The sequence below is a fragment of the Eptatretus burgeri genome, chromosome 11 (assembly GCF_056783735.1).
Source record: "Eptatretus burgeri isolate ZD-2024b chromosome 11, Ebu_testis_v1, whole genome shotgun sequence".
NCBI lineage: Eukaryota > Metazoa > Chordata > Myxini > Myxiniformes > Myxinidae > Eptatretus > Eptatretus burgeri.
This window is the reverse complement of record NC_140971.1, coordinates 45,051,328-45,072,829: the sequence shown is the minus strand read 5'-3', so window position 1 is coordinate 45,072,829 and position 21,502 is coordinate 45,051,328. Positions and strand designations below refer to the sequence as shown.

The window sequence follows — 21,502 nt, the reverse complement described above, 5'->3', positions numbered from 1 at the left end:
ACGCCACGTTTAGCTATTATCTCACATGTTCTGTCTCTCTCATCTTGTCTTATCTGCTGTGGACACAAAAATACTAAAAGAGCAACTACAGACATGCACTCCTTCAATCTTCCTCATATGCATTACATTTGCATCTCATTTACATCTAATTTGCACCTCCCACTCATGTACCATAGACACCCCCAGTTTTGTTCCCTCCTACCCCCTCCTAAGCGACTGGGAAGCTGGGTCCATCAGCCACGCCAGGTATCAAAAGAGGTCATAAACACCTCATCTGCCTGTCATCTTTCTTGCTCTCTAATTTTCTTGGGTGTGCATCTGATGGCGCCTGTAATTGTTTGCCTGAGTTAAGATTGTAGAAGTTTAATATTAGTTCAGCTCTGCCCTGTGTCTTCTCTTTTGTAAATAATTGCATTTCTTTTCTCACACCTCATCAATCCTTGCTTTACCCTACTGTACACATTGCTTAATAAAACCTTTTATTGTTGTGCCACATGACCTTTCCACACCCTTGCTTAATGAATAAATTGCCCTCATTATAAATGTACCCAACACGTTCTGTCTTTTCCTTCATTGGTCTAGCATAGTCTGCACGTTAGTTTAGCTGGGCAGTCTACCCCATTAATTGGCTCTTATTAGCCGACACGTACTTGGGAGCTCCGATCGGCTGCACCTGATATGGTAAGTTCCACGCAAGTACGCATTGAGGACACATGACCCCCCCCCCCCTTGGTAAGGCCACACACAGGTAAGGTATCACGTGGAGTCATGTAACCCAGCCAGGGACGGCAGTACCCATCACCATTCAAATATACATATATACCAGTTACATGTATAACGTTTATGTTTAGATAAGTTGGTTCACCAGATCAAGATCGGGTAATTTAGACTTTAGTAAACCATCAAGTAGACTGATGTTAAAGCTTTAGCAAAAATTATTCCAGCAGTGCCTCAAAAAATTAATCCCTCAAAACGGAAGTGCATCATGAAAATGCCAGATGAGTGGAACAGGAAATTCATGATACATGGAGGGCCTGTGTAGCAATTTGGGTCCTCCATGTACTCCTGTGTACATTCTGTAGGAGCAAGTTCAACACCTGCATTAAAGAAAAAATAAGGTATTCCTGGATCAACAAATAAATACGTTGAAGGTCAAGGTTGTGGTTAATTGTGTTATATATTGTGTGCTAAGGGCTGGCAGAATGACATCTAAGGACACACATTCCCCTCTCAGCTGTCTAGCCTAGGATTCAATCTTGCCCAAGCTACAAACTGTCTTCCCAGTATTTCACAGGCAGAGTGATTCATCAATGTGTGTGCCATCCTCGGATGGACGATAAACTGGACGTCCCAACAGCTGACATTAGTTGGTGGATGTTAACGACCCCACAGTGTCTTTCGTGAAGAGTGAGCGAACTATCACCAGCACCATGAACAAATTCCAAATTCCTGCCACAACCACTGCTGGAAAGTCACTGGCAAACCACCCAGTATAACCCTTGCCAAGAAACTGTTTTGGCAACACCAACGCTCTGTAACAGAGTATGATACATCAGAAATTGTCATAACCATTCTTTTCATGCCGTGAGGTGCATATGTAGGGCTGCCGAGGCAGTTTCATTGGTAAAAGAATACAGTCCCGGATGGGTCGCCACTCCGACATAGGATACTCGAAAGTGGTACTGATGCAGTACCCCTGTTACTTGTAAGCGGGTACTCATTTTTCCGACCTCGGAAGGATGACAGGCTATGAGTCAACCCACCTAGTGTTATTTCAACGGCCGGAGAGGGGCTCAAACTCAAGCCCCTAAGTTCTTAAGCCAGCCACCTTAACCGTGAAGCCAACACCAAGCATCAACTGAAATTGTGGCAAAATTCATAACTTTTATTCTCAATTTATTTCTTCTTTTTTTTCTATTTTACTTTTTCTATGTGTCTACGGATAGGTGGCAATGTCTTTAAACCAACTTCAAGGGCTGCCCATTACCATCAAGCAACAGAGTGTTGTAGATGTCAACCATTTCACTTACCAAGGAAGCAACATCTCCAAGGATGGTGATTCTGAGTTCTACATCTTCTCAAGAATAGGAAAAGCAACCTCAGTGTTCCAGCGACGATGTAAAGTATGGACATTCACCACCATCAACACACCCTTGAAGCTTAGTCTCCACATGAGCATCATGGTACCAATGGCAATTTATGCCAATGAGACATGGAAGAAGACAGTAAATGTGGTAAAGAACCTGGACATCTTTCATCAGCAATGTCTCCACAAGATCATAAGCATAGAGAGACCGCGTCACCATTGAGGATGTACTGGCAAAGAGTGGGCAATGGTGCCTGGGCGATATTGTGACGGAGAGACATCTGAGGTTGGCAGGTAATGTCCTCGGATTACCCGAGAGGTGACCTGCTTGAGTCGCTATTAAATGGATTCCGCCTCCCAAGAAAAGAAAGAGAGGGAGTCCAAAAAAGACTCGGAGGACTTAAATGAGAGAGAAAGTACCTGGAGTGAAGCAAAATAACTGACAAACGATCCTTTTCACAGACAGACAGACAGACAGACAGACAGGGGTGAAAACTAACCTTCGTGCACCTTAGGTAGTGGAGGTAACTAGAACGACACTTAGTGGAGTGCATACCTTGACCAGGCTTTATACTTTACATTTTGTATCCGACTGATAGGTCAGACCTGCATCCGGACTTTGACCAAAATCTGATATGCTTGCTCTTTTCACCTACTTAAAGCATCCACCAAGTTTTGTCATAACTCGTCCACAACTTTTTGAAATATCATGCTATATATCGTTTTTGGCCCTTTCTCTAAATGGTGAAGAATCACTTTCAAATTATAGTATATGGATCCAAATCCTCACCAAAATTTGTCCTTGTCACACCCGCAACCTGTCGACCAAATTTCGTCCGAATCCGTTCATAACGTTTTGTGATATCCTGCTCACAGAGACAGACAGACAGGGGTGAAAACATAACCTCCGTCCACCTTTGGTGGTGGAGGTAACAAGGAAGATGTCATGCATAACACGATACTTGTGAAATCCAGATAAACAATATGCTTCTAGGTTTTGATTGGTGAACCACTTCAGTGATCCAATATGCAAATTATGTTCAATCTAGCAGAGTACCCAGCCTCTGGGTGGGTGGAGATTGCACAGTACTTGCTGAAAAAGGTATAGTCTGTCTGTGTATTATAAGTTTGTGTGGTGTGTCAAAAGGGATTGAAAGGGTCTAAAGAATGTGAATGTCTAAAGTGTCTGTTTCAATGAATCTATAGAGCTCCATAAGGGTATTAAGGGATCTCAAGGTTTAAGAGGTCTGAAGGGGTCGAAATATCTAAAGGGTATTTACCAATAGTAATGAGGGTCTTAAAGGGTCTAAGGAGTCTAAAGTGTTTAAAGAGTGTCTAAAAGGACTAAGGGTCAAGGAGTCTAAGCAGTCTAAAGTGTGTAGATGTCTTTAGGAGTCTAAAGGTTTTCAAAGGATCTGAAAGGTTCAAGGGGTCTAAGTGGCCTCAAGGGTTTAAGGGGATCAAAGGTTCGAAGGGTGTCTTAAAAGGGTCTTAAAAGCTCCAAAGGGTCTAAAACGTCTAAAATGGTCTGCTAGCATTATTCGATGGACATTGAAGATCCCACAGTGTCTTTCTCAAAGAAAAGGTGTTATTGCTGGCACCCTGGATAAATTACAAATTCCTCCCCTGAATACTGCTGAGAAGCAAAAGCAAACTACCTAGTGCAACAAGAGAGAGAGATGAAATCAATGTAAATTTATCCATACTAATAAGTGTATGTGCGTCAGTGTGTGTGCTTCCTCCATAACTCCAAAAAAATGAAACCTAGCAGCTTGAAACTTTGCATGCATCATAAGGGAACTCCAGGAAGTGCATGAGCAGAAAATTGAGAGTTTGGGTTAATTAAAACATCCTTTTTAAAAATAATTAACGGCCTTATTTAATTATATCCTTTATCAGGCGATCATCGGCCCCCTCGCTTTCTGGGATCATCAGGTGTAGCTTGGGTTACCTTGCCGGGGTCTGAAGCCGCCATGTTTTATGGCCTGCTCAACCATGCTTTGACATGGAACAGGCCGCAACGATTTCTTAACAATAAAGCTTTTCTTTTCACTTTCCTCACTCATTTTATTGAATACCTGTTCATCATTGCTACAAATCGCTGGGTATATTGCAGTACTTATAAACGCCTGGAGACACCAGCGTTCGTGGCTTTATTTCATTTCCGCACATGCCAAAACCTCGAGAATCTCTGAACCTAAGCCGAATTACAACATTTAAAGCTCCAGAATTTAACTTAGCAACAGTTCAGACTCCTAAAAAAGTGTTCATTTGTCGAATTTGGACATAGCTATCGCTTGCCAAGCCAGCAGTCTTTATTGACCATTTAATGGAGTGTTTCCATGAGTGCTAAAGTTGATTGCCGAGCACCCAACAGTCGACGGTGGTGCAGTTTCTGTCATGATTGGGATGTACAGTTGGCAGTTGCAACAAGGTCGAGGTACTTATATGGCTATACAGGTGACCCTCATATAATGCGTGTTCTGAGAACACGTTTTCACTACAGCATAGATTTAATTCAACAACAACAACCACAACAACAACAACAACCACAACTACAACAAAAACTGTGCTATGTCATTCTGAGCAAATTGTTCACTCACTGCAGGATGCTTTTGATGTGTCACATCATTCTGAGTGAGTGAGTGAGTTGTTCTTGCTCCGTCATCCTGAGCAAGTTGTTCCTGCTACATCATTCTGAGTGACTCATTCGTGCTCCGTCATTCTGAGCGAGTCGTTTGTATTCTGTCATTCTGAGTGAGTCGTTCCTGCTCCGTCATTCTGAGTGAGTCGTTTCTGCTCTGTCATTCTGAGTGAGTCATTCCTGCTCCGCCATTCTGAGCGTGTCGCTCGTGATGAGCACGATTCCGACTGCATGAGAAGTTCCAAGGTGCGGAGGGAGATGAAGAATGTCCTGAAATGTTACAAGGTGGTCTCTAAACAGAAAATGAAGGCAGCCACTTAAGTCTCAATGATGAAGTTATTCAAAAAAATCCCAAGTGAATCATCCTCCATTTCATCTTCTGAGCCTTCAACCTCAACTGGAGAGCCTGCCACACCTGAAAAAGTCTGCCACAAGCAATATGTACTGTATCCAACCACAATCATGGCAACACTTATTAAAAATAATTCATTTTAATATTTTTTATTAACCTCTGCCATCGAAGATGGACGGAGGTTACTGTTTTCACCCCTGTCTGTTTGTTTGTGAACAGTATTACGGAAAAACTCCTGGACGGATTTCGACGAAACTTGGTGGGGGGGGGGGGGGTTAGGTCTGGTCCAAGGATCATACCATTAGATTTTGGACTTGGTCCAAAGTCCAATATGGCCGCTATGGTGGCCATTTTGAAAAAATATTTGAATTTTGGTTTTTGCATTTCTACATGTTTTAAGTGATTTCCAACCAAAAATAAATAAATTTGTGAGAGAGAAAAAAAACCAGAAAATTTTGCAACTTTTTTTCAAAAGAAATTCGATTTTATTTGAAAAATATTTGAAATTTTTTTTGCATTTCTACACGTTTTCAGTGATTTCCAACCTCCCCTCCACCCCCCCCCCCAAAAAAAATTGTTAGAGAAAAAAAAATTTCGATTTTTTTTTGGCATTTCTACATGTGCGTCGATCTAGTTTAGTTTATTCAATCGTGGTTCAGTAGAGTCTGATCCGTTTTGACCTACAATGAATGGGAATCAGGTTCACTTAAGTGACCCAGCAGTATTGGCGGTGGAGGTTTTGCACTCTACCGAGTGCTCCCCCTCTAGTTTGTTATATGTATAATTTATTTATAATTTATATGTATAATTTATATTAACTGCTTTATTGCGCCTCCTCGCTCCCCCACCCCTCCTCACTCCCCACTCCTGCTCACTCCCCCACCCCTCCTCGCTCCCCCACTTCTCCTCGCTCACCCACCCCTCCTCGCTCCTCCACCCCTCCTCGCTCCCCCACCCCCTCCTCAGTCTCCCTACCGCTTCACTCCACCCCTCTCTCCCTCCCTCTTTTTCTCCCCTCTCCCCCCTTAGTATACCTGTCATCCAGACGGTGGTTATCTTCGGACTTGCCCGGACAGTGGCTATGTCCAGATGGACCCTCCCCTCACACTGCCTTAACTTGCCCTCCCCTCACGCTGTCTTCCCTTGACTTATCTGGATGGTAATTATGTCCGCATGGTGGTTATTTCCGGATATGTCCAGATGGTGGTTATATCCGGATGCTGCATTTCCTTGCCCTCCCCTCATGGCTGCCTTCCCCTTCCGCACCCCTCGTCGCTCCTCTCCTCACTCCCCTCTTTGCACTGCCCTCTTTCCTCAATCTTACCTCCTTCCTGACCCCCCCCCACCACCACTCCTCCTCTCTCCCTTCCCTCACCCTACACTCCCTCCTCTCCTCTCCTCTCCACTCCTTACTTCCCTCCCCCCTTTATTCCCCCCTTCTTACCCCCCCTTTAATACTGTCATCAGTGAAGTGACGGGTTGTATTTCCTCTTTGAAAAATAAACATGAATGACAGATAAAAACAGAAAGTGTCACACATGAACAGCTATCCTCCATTTCAGAAATACATGATAAAATAAGCAAATTGATGAGGTTTTAATTTTTAAAATGAAATTATGTTATAAAAACAATGGGTTAGAGCTACCCCAAAAACCCATTTGCCACACTATGGGAAGATTGGCCTCACCAATCTCTTCTTCCTCTGAAAGAACCACTCACTTAAAGAAACCTCCCCCCAATCTACACTAAAAGAGAGCCGTTTGTCTGTGTGTTGACATTTTTCTCAGATGGCCAAGCGGATCGTCGTCAAACTTTCAGAGGTTCATCAGTGAGTGCCGTGGAATGTTTGAAACAAAAACAAATGGAAAAAAAAATTGGGCTTCTGTTTTTTAATTGCTCTATCATGCCGGTCTTTGTATATCCATGAAGGGTAGTATTAAATGATCCCTGACCCCTTTCCTTTGTGGGTGTTGGGGATGTTTTAGGCCCCCACAAAAAAAATTGAAGAAAAACAAAATTTGATTTATTCAAAATGCCAACAGGATTAGAACAGTACCGGGCAACGCTGGGTACCCGTTACTATGGTACTTCATAAAAGTTATGAAGGACTCAACAGGTACCTTCCACAGGTACACCATCGTGAATTTTGAAAGTACTTTCAAGATCCCAATAATTCATTTTTCATAATATACCCATAATATACCCTCCAAGCACAGTTTCCACGCAATTTGAGATGGCGACTTTAGTAGTTATAGTTTCTCTGACCATCACGTATTGTTATCGATCCGTGGTATGGTTTCATAAGCCGTGGTAATAGGAGAGTGCACGATGTCTGCGATAACAAATGGCTTCACATGTCTCCCGCAAATTTTCACCTTGGTTTCAGGGAAGAACGTTCCTCCATCACATTTATCAAAACGTGTGCAGGAACTCAACCATTCTATGTTCACATCGAAAGACTTTAAACTGACGTCAACAATTCCTCGGAGTGTGGTAGAGTGCCACCCCTTGTGGTTAAAATATTTGGGTTTTCTAAATCTGGTGGAGCGATAATGATATTGGGATGTATGTTCCCAACCTCTTGAAACTGCTCAGCCTGCGGCATGTTCCTCCAATCCACATCCCACCACTTGATTGTCATTTCCCCAGTTAGTTGATATTCCTACCCCAAGCAGGTGGCTGATATTGCACGTTCGTTGATATCCTCCCACAAGCAAAGCCCAATGAGCTACTAGGATTGTCCTTGCCTACAATGTAGGTCGGTGGCTCTTCAAATGAGAAATTACTTTTTAAGATGTTTTCCAAAAAATTACGTTTAACGGTTCCTCTTTCATGCAATGAATGAAGTTTACCTTTGAAGATGGATCCTGCCCACTGATCTCTACTCCTTGGATTGGTCACGACAGCTCATGTGTGAAGCCACCGGAAGTGCACTTTCCGCCATCTTGTCTCCCCCAAAAGAGGCGAACTGCAGTAACAGCAACGTTGAACCGGGCCCGGCTGATTTTGCAAAATATATTTCAACTTCTGTCCAATATTTCAATGGATTTTTAAGTAAATTACTGTTCCTATTACTCAATCGAATTCCGGAAAATCCCCTTAGAGCTCCTTGGCAATTGCAAGGAGGCGATCAATGCATATTATGAGGCCCGACACAGGGTTGGATCGGAAAACAAACATAGGCCTAACATCCAAGTTACATTCGGCTCCAGGTCACTTCATCAACTAGAGGGGGAGCACTCGGTGGAGTGCAAAACCTCCGCCGCCAATACTGCTGGGTCACTTAAGTGAACCTGATATCCTATTCATTGTAGGTCAAAACGGATCAGACTCTACTGAACCACGATTGAATAAACGAAACTAGATCGACGCGCATGTAGGAATGCCAAAAAAAAAAATCGAAATATATATTTTTTAAAAAGTTGCAAAATTTGTTTGTTTTTTTCTCGAACAAATTTTTTTTGGGGGGGGTTGGAAATCACTTAAAACATGTAGAAATGCAAAAAAAAAATTCAAATATTTTTCCAATAAAATCGAATTTTTTTTGAAAAAAAAATTTTTTTTGGACCAAGTCCAAAATCTAATGGCATGATCCTTGGACCATACCTAATCCCCCCACCAAGTTTCGTCGAAATCCGTCCGGGAGTTTTTCCATAATACTGTTCACAAACAAACAAATAAACAAACAAGGGTGAAAACAGTAACCTCCATCCATCTTCGATGGCGGAGGTTAATAACAAAACAAAACTAAAGTCATGTTTTTTTTATGTTATTTAAAATATGTTTTGTTATTTTAGGCAATTTTTGTTATTCTACGTTTCTTTATGTTTTCGGGGCAAGGTTGTAAGCTACGAGATGTTGGCTCCAAGGCCGTTTAGAGACCAAAGTTCGTAGGCAAAAGTTAACTATGACGAGGCCAATAACTCCATACATCGCCTTTCAATGTCCAACACATCCTGAAACCTTATAAATATAATATCCTCCTCGTAAATAATATCATGGAGCTGTGTACTTTTCTCACAGGCAGCGTGGGGAACCCCCCCCCCATTGGGGTACCCCCCTCCCCCCATCTCAACACTCCTTGCATGTTATACAATGTAAAGTTCAAAACATATTCAGGAGTTACGTGTTAAAAACTGAAAAATTACATCAATAAATGAAGAAGATGATTAGACTGCTTTCATTTTGCACACAAGAATGTTTTAGAATGTACAAACTTCAGGTTAAATCAACATTCCCCTACCATTTGGAGGAGTGGGGGAAGGTACCCCCCCCCATCAGACTCTCCCCCTCAGTCACTTCCCTCCCTTACACCATGGATCCCTTCCATCCCACCTCTCTTTCTTCTCTTAATGTTGTCAACTTTATATGTAGTCAGGGATCAGGACTCTAACCATTACTATTAATTATTTACATCAATGATTTGGAGAGAGGGGTGAAGAGGTTTTCCAAATTTGCAGATGACATAAAGCTTGGAGGGAAGGTGGATCGCAGAGGGGGTGGTGATCAGATTCAGGAAAGTGTTGATACTCTCATAGATTGGGCAAAAGATTGGAGAATGTAATTTAACCTGAGCAAGTGTAAGGTGTTGGGGATGGGGGAGAACAATATAAATAGAGATTACAGGATACAAGGGGTAATGTCGGAGTGTGTCACATGGGGGAAGGATCTCGGGGTGGTAAGAGATATGGGAGGTAAGCAGGCAGCACAGTGTCAGGCAGCAAAATGTGAAGCAAATCTGGTTTTCAGTTGTATTTGGAGGGGGATCAATTATATATCAAAAGAGTTGTTAACATAGCCCAGGAATTTAGTGAGGGCCACATCTAGAATATTGTGTGCAGTTTTGGTCACCACAACTCAGGAAGGACATCGCCGCCATGTCGAAGGGTTCAACGCAGGGCGAACAGATTGATTCTGGGCCTCACTCGACTCAGCTGTGGAGCGGTTGAAGGAGACAGGGCTTTATGCAATAGAAAGAAAGAGGTTACGAGGCCATATGATTGAGATGCTTAAGGTATTGAAGGGCATCGACAAAATAAATACAGAAAAATTATTCAGCAGAGTAGACACAGTGATCGCACCAGGGGCATTGCTTGAGAGTAAAGAAGAGTCGAGTTAAGAAGGTAGTGAGGTAGGGGTCTTTCACTCAAAGAGTAGTTAATGCATGGAACGGTCTCCCTGGAAAGGATTTGGTGACAGAAACAGTAGATGGGTTTAAATTGGAATTAGACAGGAACCTGGAAGTTATGGAGATTGAGGGGTGGAGGAAAAAGCCTGGTGTTGGCTTAGTGGTTCGGGTGGCGGCTTGGGATCCCAGGGTCCTGAGTTCAAGCCCCGTTGGGCCGCTGAATTAATATACGCCAGGAGGTTGACTCAGCCTGTCATCCTTCCGAGGTCGGCAAAATGAGTACCAGTGTACTGGTAAGGGGGACACTGCATCAGCGGCACAGCCGCATCCCAACTAATGATGCAACCAGGAGAGAGAGAAAGAGAAAGAGAAAGAGAAAGAGAAAGAGAAAGAGAAAGAGAAAGAGAAAGAGAAAGAGAAAGAGAAAGAGAAAGAGAAAGAGAAAGAGAAAGAGAGAGAGAGAGAGAGAGAGAGAGAGATGTTGGCAGGTCTTTTTGCAAGTTTGAGCATTGATGGATGATTGTGTGCATGTCTGCAGAGTGTTGTTGATTGGGGGGGGGGGTCTTGTCAAGGGGTGTTGTGTGGTCGATGTGTTTTATTTTTGTTTTTTTTGACCCAAGACTGTCCGGCCATGCCCACTCCGCTGGAAGTTGGAAAAAAAAACCTCCATAAAAACCATCACAAAAAACATTTTGAATTTTCTTGTGTTGATGTGGTGTTGGGATGATGGGCCGAAAGGTCACCACCTGCGTTTAATCACCGTGTGTATGACGTCATAAAATACACTCAACACATGAAAATGTGACATGTCAACGTTCCCTGTCAGCGCACAGACGTAAAAGGTGATTAAACCATGCAAAGTGACATTCTCTCTCGGTCACACGAGGTCTGTGATTTCCACAAGTTCATTACACCAACTAATAAAACCTTCCATGAGTCACATGCAAAGTTTATTGTTTGCATTTGGAGATTTCTTCCTGCCAGTCCTCTGTTTTCGTATTTGCTGCAGTGATGTTTTGGGGGAGACAAGATGGTGGAAAGTGAACTTCCGGTGACTTCACTCCTCAGTATACAATCGCTGTGGACGCGACCAATCCAGGTGTAGAGATCAGTGATCCTGCCACTCCCCGTACATGCTACACTTAGCGTCATCGTGAGGGTGAGCCTTCAACACAAATGGTGGAACAATAGCAAAAGGCAAGTAAACATTCTACTGTCTATTTGACCTTCAATCCCGTTGCCAAAATTTTACTCGAAACCCAAATCATCCACCGACAATTTCCCATTGTGCTCTGACAAAGGGCTCACGCTCGAAACGTCAATTACACCTTGTTTCTCATGGCAGCAAACATACTCATCAACCGTTAGTTAAGCCTGAAGGCTTAACAGTTAAAGGTGGCGAGCTTAAGATATTAGAGTCTTGATTTTGAGCTCCTATTTTTTTTTTCGTTTAATTCACACCAGGAAGGTTGACAGCCTCTCGTCCTTCTGAGGTCAGTAAAATGAGTACCAGCTTACTGGTAACAGGGCACTGCATCAGCAGCACAGTCGCACCCCCAGAAAATGATACAGCCAAGTAGCCACAGGCTGCATACGGATTAACACAATCGACTGTTAGTTGTTAAACCTCATTGCTTAACTGATCTGCAGACTAAAGAGCACCACAAGCCTCCACAATTACATCTTTGAATAATTAACATTCATCCTCTCTTCTCTTTATAGCGCTGCTTCGGTCACAAAAAGATCAAATGAATTTATTTATTTATTTATACAGAGAATATATTCAACAGATTACTTCATAAATCGAGACAGACGCCATCATTCTGTTATTAGACGGATGCCATCATCATGCTATTTTGGAAAGTTGTGACCGCTTGTGCTTCATCTTTTAATGTTCATATACAAAGCCTATATATATATATATATATATATATATATATATATATATATATATATATATATATATATATATATATATATATATATATATATATATATATATATATATATATATATATATATATATATATACTAGAAGGGCACTCAGGTGAGCGAATACCTCCCTCCACCAGGCTGATTCGTCTACGTTTTGAATCCCACTGATAGGCCGGATCTGGATTCGGACCTGAACTAAAATTTAATCGGCTTGTTCTTGCACCGAACCAATTAATCTACCAAGTTTCATCCGAATCCGTGTACAACTTTTTTGAGATATCGTGCGACATATCGTTTTAGCCCAATCACTCAAAAAATTATCGGATCTGGATTTGGATTCAGATCTTCAGCAAAATTGAATCAATTCCTCCCTGTTACATACCAAACCTGCCCACCAAGTTTCGTCCGAATCCGTCCACAATCTTTTGAGATATCCTGCTACATGTCGTTTTTAGCCCTATCAATGGTAAAAAAATAAACTTTAAAAACTATCGGATCCAGATCAGGATCTTCGCCAAAATCTAATCATTTCGTCCGTGTCACATATCCAAGCTCTCCACCAAATTTCGGCTGAATCCGTCAACTTTTTAAGATATTTTGTTCACAAACAGACAAACAAACAAATGAACAAGCCAGTAAGTGGCAATGGGTTTCCGAGCAGGAGGTAAAGTATTCCATATATCACAAAAACCGGAATATATTTGATAGAGCATCACCTGTAGATCATTCATTTCATAACCCTACGTGGGATAATGGCTTTCAGAATTGATTTCGCGTGAACCGTACCGATTTTGAAGGTTTTTCGGTTGTTGCTAGGGAACCAAAGCATCCCTAGCAACCATCACAATTTCCAAAGCAATAGGTCATAAGATGCACCTACCACCCGAGTTTGGTCAAAATCGGCCCATGTTTACTACCAATTATGCTGATGACAAACGAACAAACATCCAAACAAACAGACAGAATTACTGACAATAAGGGTCACCTATTTTGGCGACCCAAAAATCATTCAATGAGCGACACTTGGCAAAACAGAACAAAGTACAACGGCACTTGGTTGAGCACATACTTCCGCCAGGCAAAACAGTTTATATTTTGTAACCCACTGATGGACTTAATCTGAGCCGAATTTAGATTCAGATCTTCTCTAAAAGGTTGACTCAACCTGTCATCCTTCCGAGGTCGGCAAAATGAGTGCCAGCTTACTGGTAACAGAGGCACTGCATCAGCGGCACAGCCACGCCCCCACAAAATGATGCAGCCAAGCAGCCACAAGCATCTCATCTTCTGGGCACTGGTTAGACGGTCAGAGGCACATCTAATCTGCTTGTTCTTGTCACCTCACCAACTCATCCACCTAGTTTTGTCATAACTCGTCCACAACTTTTTGAGATATCATGATAGAAATAGTTTTTGGCCCAATCTCTCATTTTTAGAAATTAAGCCTAAGTTGACCTTTTGACCTGAAAAATTGTTAGTTGAATTCATTGATACGCAAATCCTGTTCAAATTTCAAGTCAATCGGATGAAAATTGAGGATTTTAGAAATTTGGCCTACGTTGACCTGTTGGCCTATATTGACCTCAGAAATAATGGGTGGTTGGATTAATTGAGCTGAAATGCAAATGCTCTTCAAATTTAAAGTCAATGGAATGAAAATTGACAATTTTAGAAATTCGGCTGATGCTGACCCTTATAGGTGGCTGATGTTGACCTCAAAAATAATAGGTGGTTGAATTTCGTGACCGAGTTTGTAAATCCTCTTCAAATTTCAAGTCAATTGGATGAAAATTGACAATTTTAGAAATTCGGTCTATGTTGACCTTTTGGTCTAAGATGACCTCAAAAATAAAACGTGGTTGAATTCGGTGACCTGATATGCAAATGATCTTCAAATTTCAAGCCAATTGGATGGAAATTGAGGATTTTAGAAATCTGGCCTATTTTGACCTTTTGGCCTATGTTGACCTCAAACAGAGTTGGTTGGTGGTTAAATTCAGCAACGTGATATGCAAATCCTCTTCAAATTTCAAATCAATCTGATGAAAATTGAGGATTTTAGAAATTTGAAAAATTCGTTGACCTTTGGCCGATGATGACCTTTTGACCTGTGGACCTCAAAAATAAATAGGATTCTGTCGGACCACCAACTCCACCATTTCATGAAGTTTCGTGAAGATCGGTTTAAAACTGTGACCTGCAGGTGATTGAAGGTGAGAGGACAGACAAACAAACGGAAGTGATCAATATACTTGTCAAAAAAAAAAATATATATATATATATATCTTCTTCTTCTTCCTTCGGCTGCTCCCGTTAGGGGTCGCCACAGCGGATCATCTGTATGATCCGCATAGTGATTTGGCACATGTTTTACGCCGCATGCCCTTCCTGACGCAACCTTGGTCACCTCTTACGACACAGGGATATGGTACACCTATTTTAACCGGGGTATACACCGGCCCAGTACACTGGTACTCACTTCACCGACCTCTGAAGGATGACAGGCTGAGTCAACCCCCTGGTGTATTAATTCAGTGGCCCAACGGGGCTTGAACTCAGGACCTTTTGGATCCCAAGCCGCTGCCCTAACCACTGCGCCAACACCAGGCATTGTTATATATATATATATATATATATATATATATATATATATATATATATATATATATATATATATATATATATATATATATATATATATATATATATATTTTGCCAAGTACCAAACAAACAAACAAACAAACAAACAAACAGACAGACAGAGATGAAAACATTACCTCCATCCACCTTCTTTTGCGGAGTACAGCATAGATGCGATTGCATGAGGGTTTGTAAAGTTTTTACATTTACCAATAATTTTTCTGCTTGATTGAACTCCAAAGTCATTGCGGATTAGCTTTTGATTAACTCGAAAGCCCAGACTGGGATAGCTTGGAAGTACGCTCACTCTCCTTTGAGTCGTCTCGTCTGGGTGCGAATCTCGACCCAGCTATAAACTTCCGATCTGGTGTTTCACTTGCAGGACGAGGCATCAATGTGTATGTGGGGAAATTAAGCCGAACGACCCTTTTTTCAGCACTGGTCTTGAGTGGATGTTAAAGATTTCACGATATGCCAGGAGCATATTACAAATGACCTCAAACCTACAGTTTCTATTATAAATGAGTACAAAGCTCCAGGGTGCACTGCATCAGCGGCACAACAACGTTCCCAGCAATGATGCAAACCCACAACTATGTGCTTGCTGGTCCTGCTCATGAATGAATGGATTAAATTCAGACTGTCAGGTACCTGAACGGGATAGGGGGAACATCTCATCTTCTGGGTACTGGTTAGACCGTTAGAGGCACATAAACCCCTTACAAACCCGTCAGGCTACAAGTTCATTAAACAAATAATTCGAAAGTCTTTCGAAGTCGATTCACATATGAAGATCAACATTCATATCACGATTCCACAGACCGAGACACGAGAGCACTAGACCAATATTGAAACACGTTGGTAAGATTACAATCATGTAAATAATACATTATTGAACTGAAACCTGGGAAAACACTCTTTACTCTTAGATTCCTCCCTCACCCTCCCCTCAACCACCTAGCCCTCAACCCACTCACTTCCTCATCCCACTTTTCCCCTCTCCACTGAGCTCATGAGAGAAATCTGCTGTCATCCAGAAGATATCATTCCCACACCATTGCACAACGCATGATCATTGCCTTGCTCATCACATATGTAGACTTGTCATGATGCTGTATATACATGACATGCCAGCTGGAGGAAAAACAAGGAAAGAAAGAGGTCATTCGGCCTGTGACGTCGCACAACACCAACACCAGATGAAGATAATTAATTAATTTAATTAGTGCGTGGTGGGGGAGGAGTGGGGAAGAGAACAGTGTGCAGACTCAAGGATATCACCAAGGCGATAAAAAATTATTCAAAAAACGTTTTTTCTTCATTTGTTTCAAAAAAAATTAGGGGGCGGGGGGGGGGAGGGGGAGGATGAGGATGGAAAACGGCGGTTTTAGGATGAAGAATGCACAAGCACCGAACCCACGTTCACCTTGTGATGTGACCCTCTCACAGACATCCCAATCACTGAAGATGTACATTATCACCCACGCATACTCAATCTACCTCCAAGTCCTCCCAACATCCCAATAACCCTCGATATCCAACACTTACAGGTACCTATCTAATTACAATTTAAACTTATCTACTGTTTCTGATGCCACCACCTTTCCAGAGAGACCATTCCATGCATTAACCACTCTGAGTCTAAGACCCCTCCCTTACTACCGCCTTAACTCTCCTCTTCCTTGCTATCAGGCTATGCCCTCTGGTCCTATCACTGTCTATTCTGCTAAATAACTTCTGCACTTCTTTTGTCTCTACACTTCATGACCTTAAACATCTCAATCAAATCACTCCGTAATCACCTCCTTCCTTATGTACAAAGTCCTGTCCTCCGCTCACAGCTAAAGGTTTATGACTTCATCCAGTCTGAGCTGGGTCTCATAAGCTGTTCAGCTTGAGTTCGTGTGAATACAGGAATGACTTCAAAAAGAAGCAAGAACAACGATGACTGCGTATCGCCAGTGGGACAATTCGGCGTCGTGTCCATGAAGTAATACGATTCACTCGATGATGCAGGTGTCATAAATGTCCAGTGCCCGTGGGAATAAGCTGCTTTGAGAAAGGGGTATGATGATAGAAGAAAGGGGTATGATGATAGAAGATGATATGATGATAGAAGAAAACCCACTGGAGATGGCGAGCTGCAATGCGGCGCAATCGCTGAAAATAATACTACCAATGTGGTTTAACTCCAGTTTAACTCCAGTTTAACTCCATTTAACTCCAGTTTAACTCCAGTTTAACTCCAGTGGATTCGGTGATTTCCAGTTTACTCCAGTTTAACACCAGCGAAACTCCAGTGGATTCGGTGATTTCCAGTTTACTCCAGTTTAACTCCAGCGAAACTCCAGTGGATTCGGTGATTTCCAGTTTACTCCAGTTTAACTGCAGCGAAACTCTAGTGGATTCGGTGATTTCCAGTTTACTCCAGTTTAACTCCAGTGAAACTCCAGTGAATTCGGTGATTTCCAGTTTACTCCAGTTTAACTCCAGTGAAACTCAAGTCTGTGAAACATTTCCACGACGGTGTAAAATGGCGAGCTGCCACAAGTAAGAGCCTTTTCTTGCTCTGCTCGTCCCGCGAGGGAAAGGTGCCCGAGACCCGTAGTCATGTCGGGGAAAATGATTGTTTCGAAATCAGATTTTTTTTTTTTAAACCACACCTACACCACTCGTGTTGGACAAGTAAATGGAGCAAAGTTCATGATGTAAAAGCACTAACAAATTGGCTCTGATAAAATAGTACACCACAACTTCCTCCACTCCAACCTGGATCTTCTGGAAAAGCCCTTCCTCACCTCCTCGATAGATACTCTCACCCATTGGTAATTCTCCTGACTGTTGTTGTGTAAAAGTTGAAGCAAAATACCTGTTTAATAAGCCTGCCATCTCACTTTCATCACGAACCACTCTCCCGGTGCTAGTCCTCAACGGGCCCACACTGGTCTTATCCTGTTCCTTTACCTCTTATGTACTTCAGAAATTAATGTTTGCTTTGATGCAAAGATATGGCTTCACTTAACACTTAGTCGTTGTTGTTTTTATTCTTCAAATGAAGATTTTAACGTTTTTTAGTGTCCTTGTGCGTACCAGGCCCGAAAAAACACAGTGATGTGATTACGTCATTATCACCTGACCCACCACGTCATCTCCAGGATACTTTTGCTGTGGGACTTATGTTTAGGTGTGGAGTTCATATGCTCTGAATTCTGCAAAACGAGTGACAATGCCATTCTAGATGCAGAGTTGTAGGTTGTAGCAACGCTACACAACCAAAGATGGTGTGGGTACGAAGGATTTCCCAAAAGATTCAGGAGCAAGGGAAGTTTGGACAGCCAAATTGAAACTGACCAGAGGAAAGTGGTACGGCCCAACTGCTTCAAGCGTCATTTGCAGCGACCATTTTGAAGATAATTCGAATGGCACCGGCTTGTATTCCCCGTTTGGGAAGGCGAAATTGAAGACACTGAAAGCCGGCGTGATCCCCACGAAGATTAGAGATAATCCTAATCAAGTGGAAAATAAGAAAATAGACAGAACAGCTGTGGAAAAGGGGGGATTCAGAAATTTCATAACGGATGGGGATGGAGAAGGATGGAGAGTGTATGTCCAAGTGTTACAGGGTAGGGGGTGTATGTCCAAGTGTTACAGGGTAGGGGGTGTATGTCCAAGTGTTACAGGGTAGGGGGTGTATGTCCAAGTGTTACAGGGTAGGGGGTGTATGTCCAAGTGTTACAGGGTAGGGGGTGTATGTCCAAGTGTTACAGGGTAGGGGGTGTATGTCCAAGTGTTACAGGGTAGGGGGTGTATGTCCAAGTGTTACAGGGTAGGGGGTGTATGTCCAAGTGTTACAGGGGAAGGGGGTGTATGTCCAAGTGTTACAGGGTAGGGGTGTATGTCCAAGTGTTACAGGGTAGGGGGTGTATGTCCAAGTGTTACAGGGTAGGGGGTGTATGTCCAAGTGTTACAGGGGAAGGGGGTGTATGTCCAAGTGTTACAGGGTAGGAGGTGTATGTCCAAGTGTTACAGGGTAGGGGGTGTATGTCCAAGTGTTACAGGGGAAGGGGGTGTATATCCAAGTGTTACAGGGTAGGGGGTGTATGTCCAAGTGTTACAGGGTAGGGGGGGTATGTCCAAGTGTTACAGGGTAGGGGTGTATGTCCAAGTGTTACAGGGTAGGGGTGTATGTCCAAGTATTACAGGGTAGGGGGTGTATGTCCAAGTGTTACAGGGGATGGGGGTGTATATCGAAGTGTTACGGGGTAGGGGGCGTATGTCGAAGTGTTACAGGGTAGGGGGCGTATGTCCAAGTGTTACAGGGTAGGGGGTGTATGTCCAAGTGTTACAGGGTAGGGGGTGTATGTCCAAGTGTTACAGGGTAGGGGGTGTATGTCCAAGTGTTACAGGGTAGGGGGTGTATGTCCAAGTGTTACAGGGGAAGGGGGGGTATGTCCAAGTGTTACAGGGTAGGGGGCGTATGTCCAAGTGTTACAGGGGAAGGGGGTGTATGTCCAAGTGTTACAGGGTAGGGGGCGTATGTCCAAGTGTTACAGGGTAGGGGTGTATGTCCAAGTATAACAGGGTAGGGGGTGTATGTCCAAGTGTTACAGGGTAGGGGGTGTATGTCCAAGTGTTACAGGGTAGGGGGCGTATGTCCAAGTGTTACAGGGTAGGGGGTGTATGTCCAAGTGTTACAGGGTAGGGGTGTATGTCCAAGTGTTACAGGGTAGGGGGCGTATGTCCAAGTGTTACAGGGTAGGGGGTGTATGTCCAAGTGTTACAGGGGAAGGGGGTGTATGTCCAAGTGTTACAGGGTAGGGGGTGTATGTCCAAGTATTACAGGGTAGGGGCGTATGTCCAAGTGTTACAGGGTAGGGGGTGTATGTCCAAGTGTTACAGGGTAGGGGGCGTATGTCCAAGTGTTACAGGGTGGGGGGTGTATGTCCAAGTGTTACAGGGTAGGGGGTGTATGTCCAAGTGTTACAGGGTAGGGGGCGTATGTCCAAGTGTTACAGGGTAGGGGGTGTATGTCCAAGTGTTACAGGGGAAGGGGGTGTATGTCCAAGTGTTACAGGGTAGGGGGTGTATGTCCAAGTATTACAGGGTAGGGGGTGTATGTCCACGTGTTACAGGGTAGGGGCGTATGTCCAAGTGTTACAGGGTAGGGGGTGTATGTCCAAGTGTTACAGGGGAAGGGGTGTATATCCAAGTGTTACAGGGTAGGGGGTGTATGTCCAAGTGTTACAGGGTAGGGGGCGTATGTCCAAGTGTTACAGGGTAGGAGGTGTATGTCCCAACTTTACGGACTGTTACAGCGGGTAGGCGGTGTATGTCCAAGTGTTACAGGGGAAGGCGGTGTATGTCCAAGTATTACAGGGTAGGGGGTGTATGTCCAAGTGTTACAGGGGAAGGGGGCGTATGTCCAAGTGTTACAGGGGAAGGGGCTGTATGTCCAAGCTTTACAGGGGTAGGGGGTGTATGTCCAAGTGTTACAGGGTAGGAGGTGTATGTCCAAGTGTTACAGGGTAGGAGGTGTATGTCCAAGTGTTACAGGGTAGGGGGTGTATGTCCAAGTGTTACAGGGTAGGAGGTGTATGTCCAAGTGTTACAGGGTAGGGGGTGTATGTCCAAGTGTTACAGGGTAGGAGGTGTATGTCCAAGTGTTACAGGGTAGGAGGTGTATGTCCAAGTGTTACAGGGTAGGAGGTGTATGTCCAAGTGTTACAGGGCAGGGGGCGTATGTCCAAGTATTACAGGGTACGGAGTGTATGTCCAAGTGTTACAGGGTAGGGGGCGTATGTCCAAGTGTTACAGGGTAGGGGGCGTATGTCCAAGTGTTACAGGGTACGGAGTGTATGTCCAAGTGTTACAGGGTAGGGGGCGTATGTCCAAGTATTACAGGGTACGGAGTGTATGTCCAAGTGTTACAGGGGTAGGGGGTGTATGTCCAAGTGTTACAGGGCAGGGGGCGTATGTCCAAGTATTACAGGGTACGGAGTGTATGTCCAAGTGTTACAGGGGTAGGGGGTGTATGTCCAAGTGTTACAGGGGTAGGGGGTGTATGTCCAAGTGTTACAGGGTAGGGGTGTATGTCCAAGTGTTACAGGGTAGGGGTGTATGTCCAAACTTTACGGAGTGTTACAGGGGGTAGGGAGTGTATGTCCAAGTGTTACAGGGTAGGGGGTGTATGTCCAAGTGTTACAGGGGTAGGGGGTGTATGTCCAAGTGTTACAGGGTAGGGGTGTATGTCCAAACTTTACGGAGTGTTACAGGGGTAGGGGGTGTATGTCCAAGTGTTACAGGGTAGGGGGTGTATGTCCAAGTGTTACAGGGGTAGGGGTGTATGTCCAAGTGTTACAGGGTAGGGGGTGTATGTCCAAGTGTTACAGGGTAGGGGCGTATGTCCAAGTGTTACAGGGTAGGGGGTGTATGTCCAAACTTTACGGAGTGTTACAGGGGGTAGGGGTGTATGTCCAAGTGTTACAGGGGAAGGGGTGTATGTCCAAGTATTACAGGGTAGGGGGTGTATGTCCAAGTGTTACAGGGGAAGGGGGCGTATGTCCAAGTGTTACAGGGGAAGGGGCTGTATGTCCAACCTTTACAGGGGTAGGGGGTGTATGTCCAAGTGTTACAGGGTAGGAGGTGTATGTCCAAGTGTTACAGGGTAGGAGGTGTATGTCCAAGTGTTACAGGGTAGGGGGTGTATGTCCAAGTGTT

General features: G+C 43.6%; 1 protein-coding gene across 18 annotated transcripts in view; it reads left to right on the top strand.

Annotated features, from left to right (window-relative positions):
* The window catches only part of LOC147016984 (uncharacterized), a 93,564-nt gene extending 86,839 nt beyond the window's left edge, over positions 1-6,725 (top strand). For 9 of the 18 annotated variants that reach the window (XR_015049296.1, XR_015049292.1, XR_015049286.1 and 6 more), the window contains one exon: positions 1-547. This exon is cut by the window's left edge and continues 319 nt beyond it. Coding sequence is in view for 1 of the 18 variants with exons in the window: in XM_085846300.1 (XP_085702426.1) it covers positions 6,112-6,198 (87 nt within the window). In the remaining 17 variants the exon portion in view is untranslated. Of the gene's footprint in view, positions 548-6,111 lie in introns of those variants that run through there. The other 9 variants (XR_015049290.1, XR_015049291.1, XR_015049295.1 and 6 more) reach the window with 7 other exon arrangements.
* Positions 6,726-21,502: the final 14,777 nt, after the last annotated feature.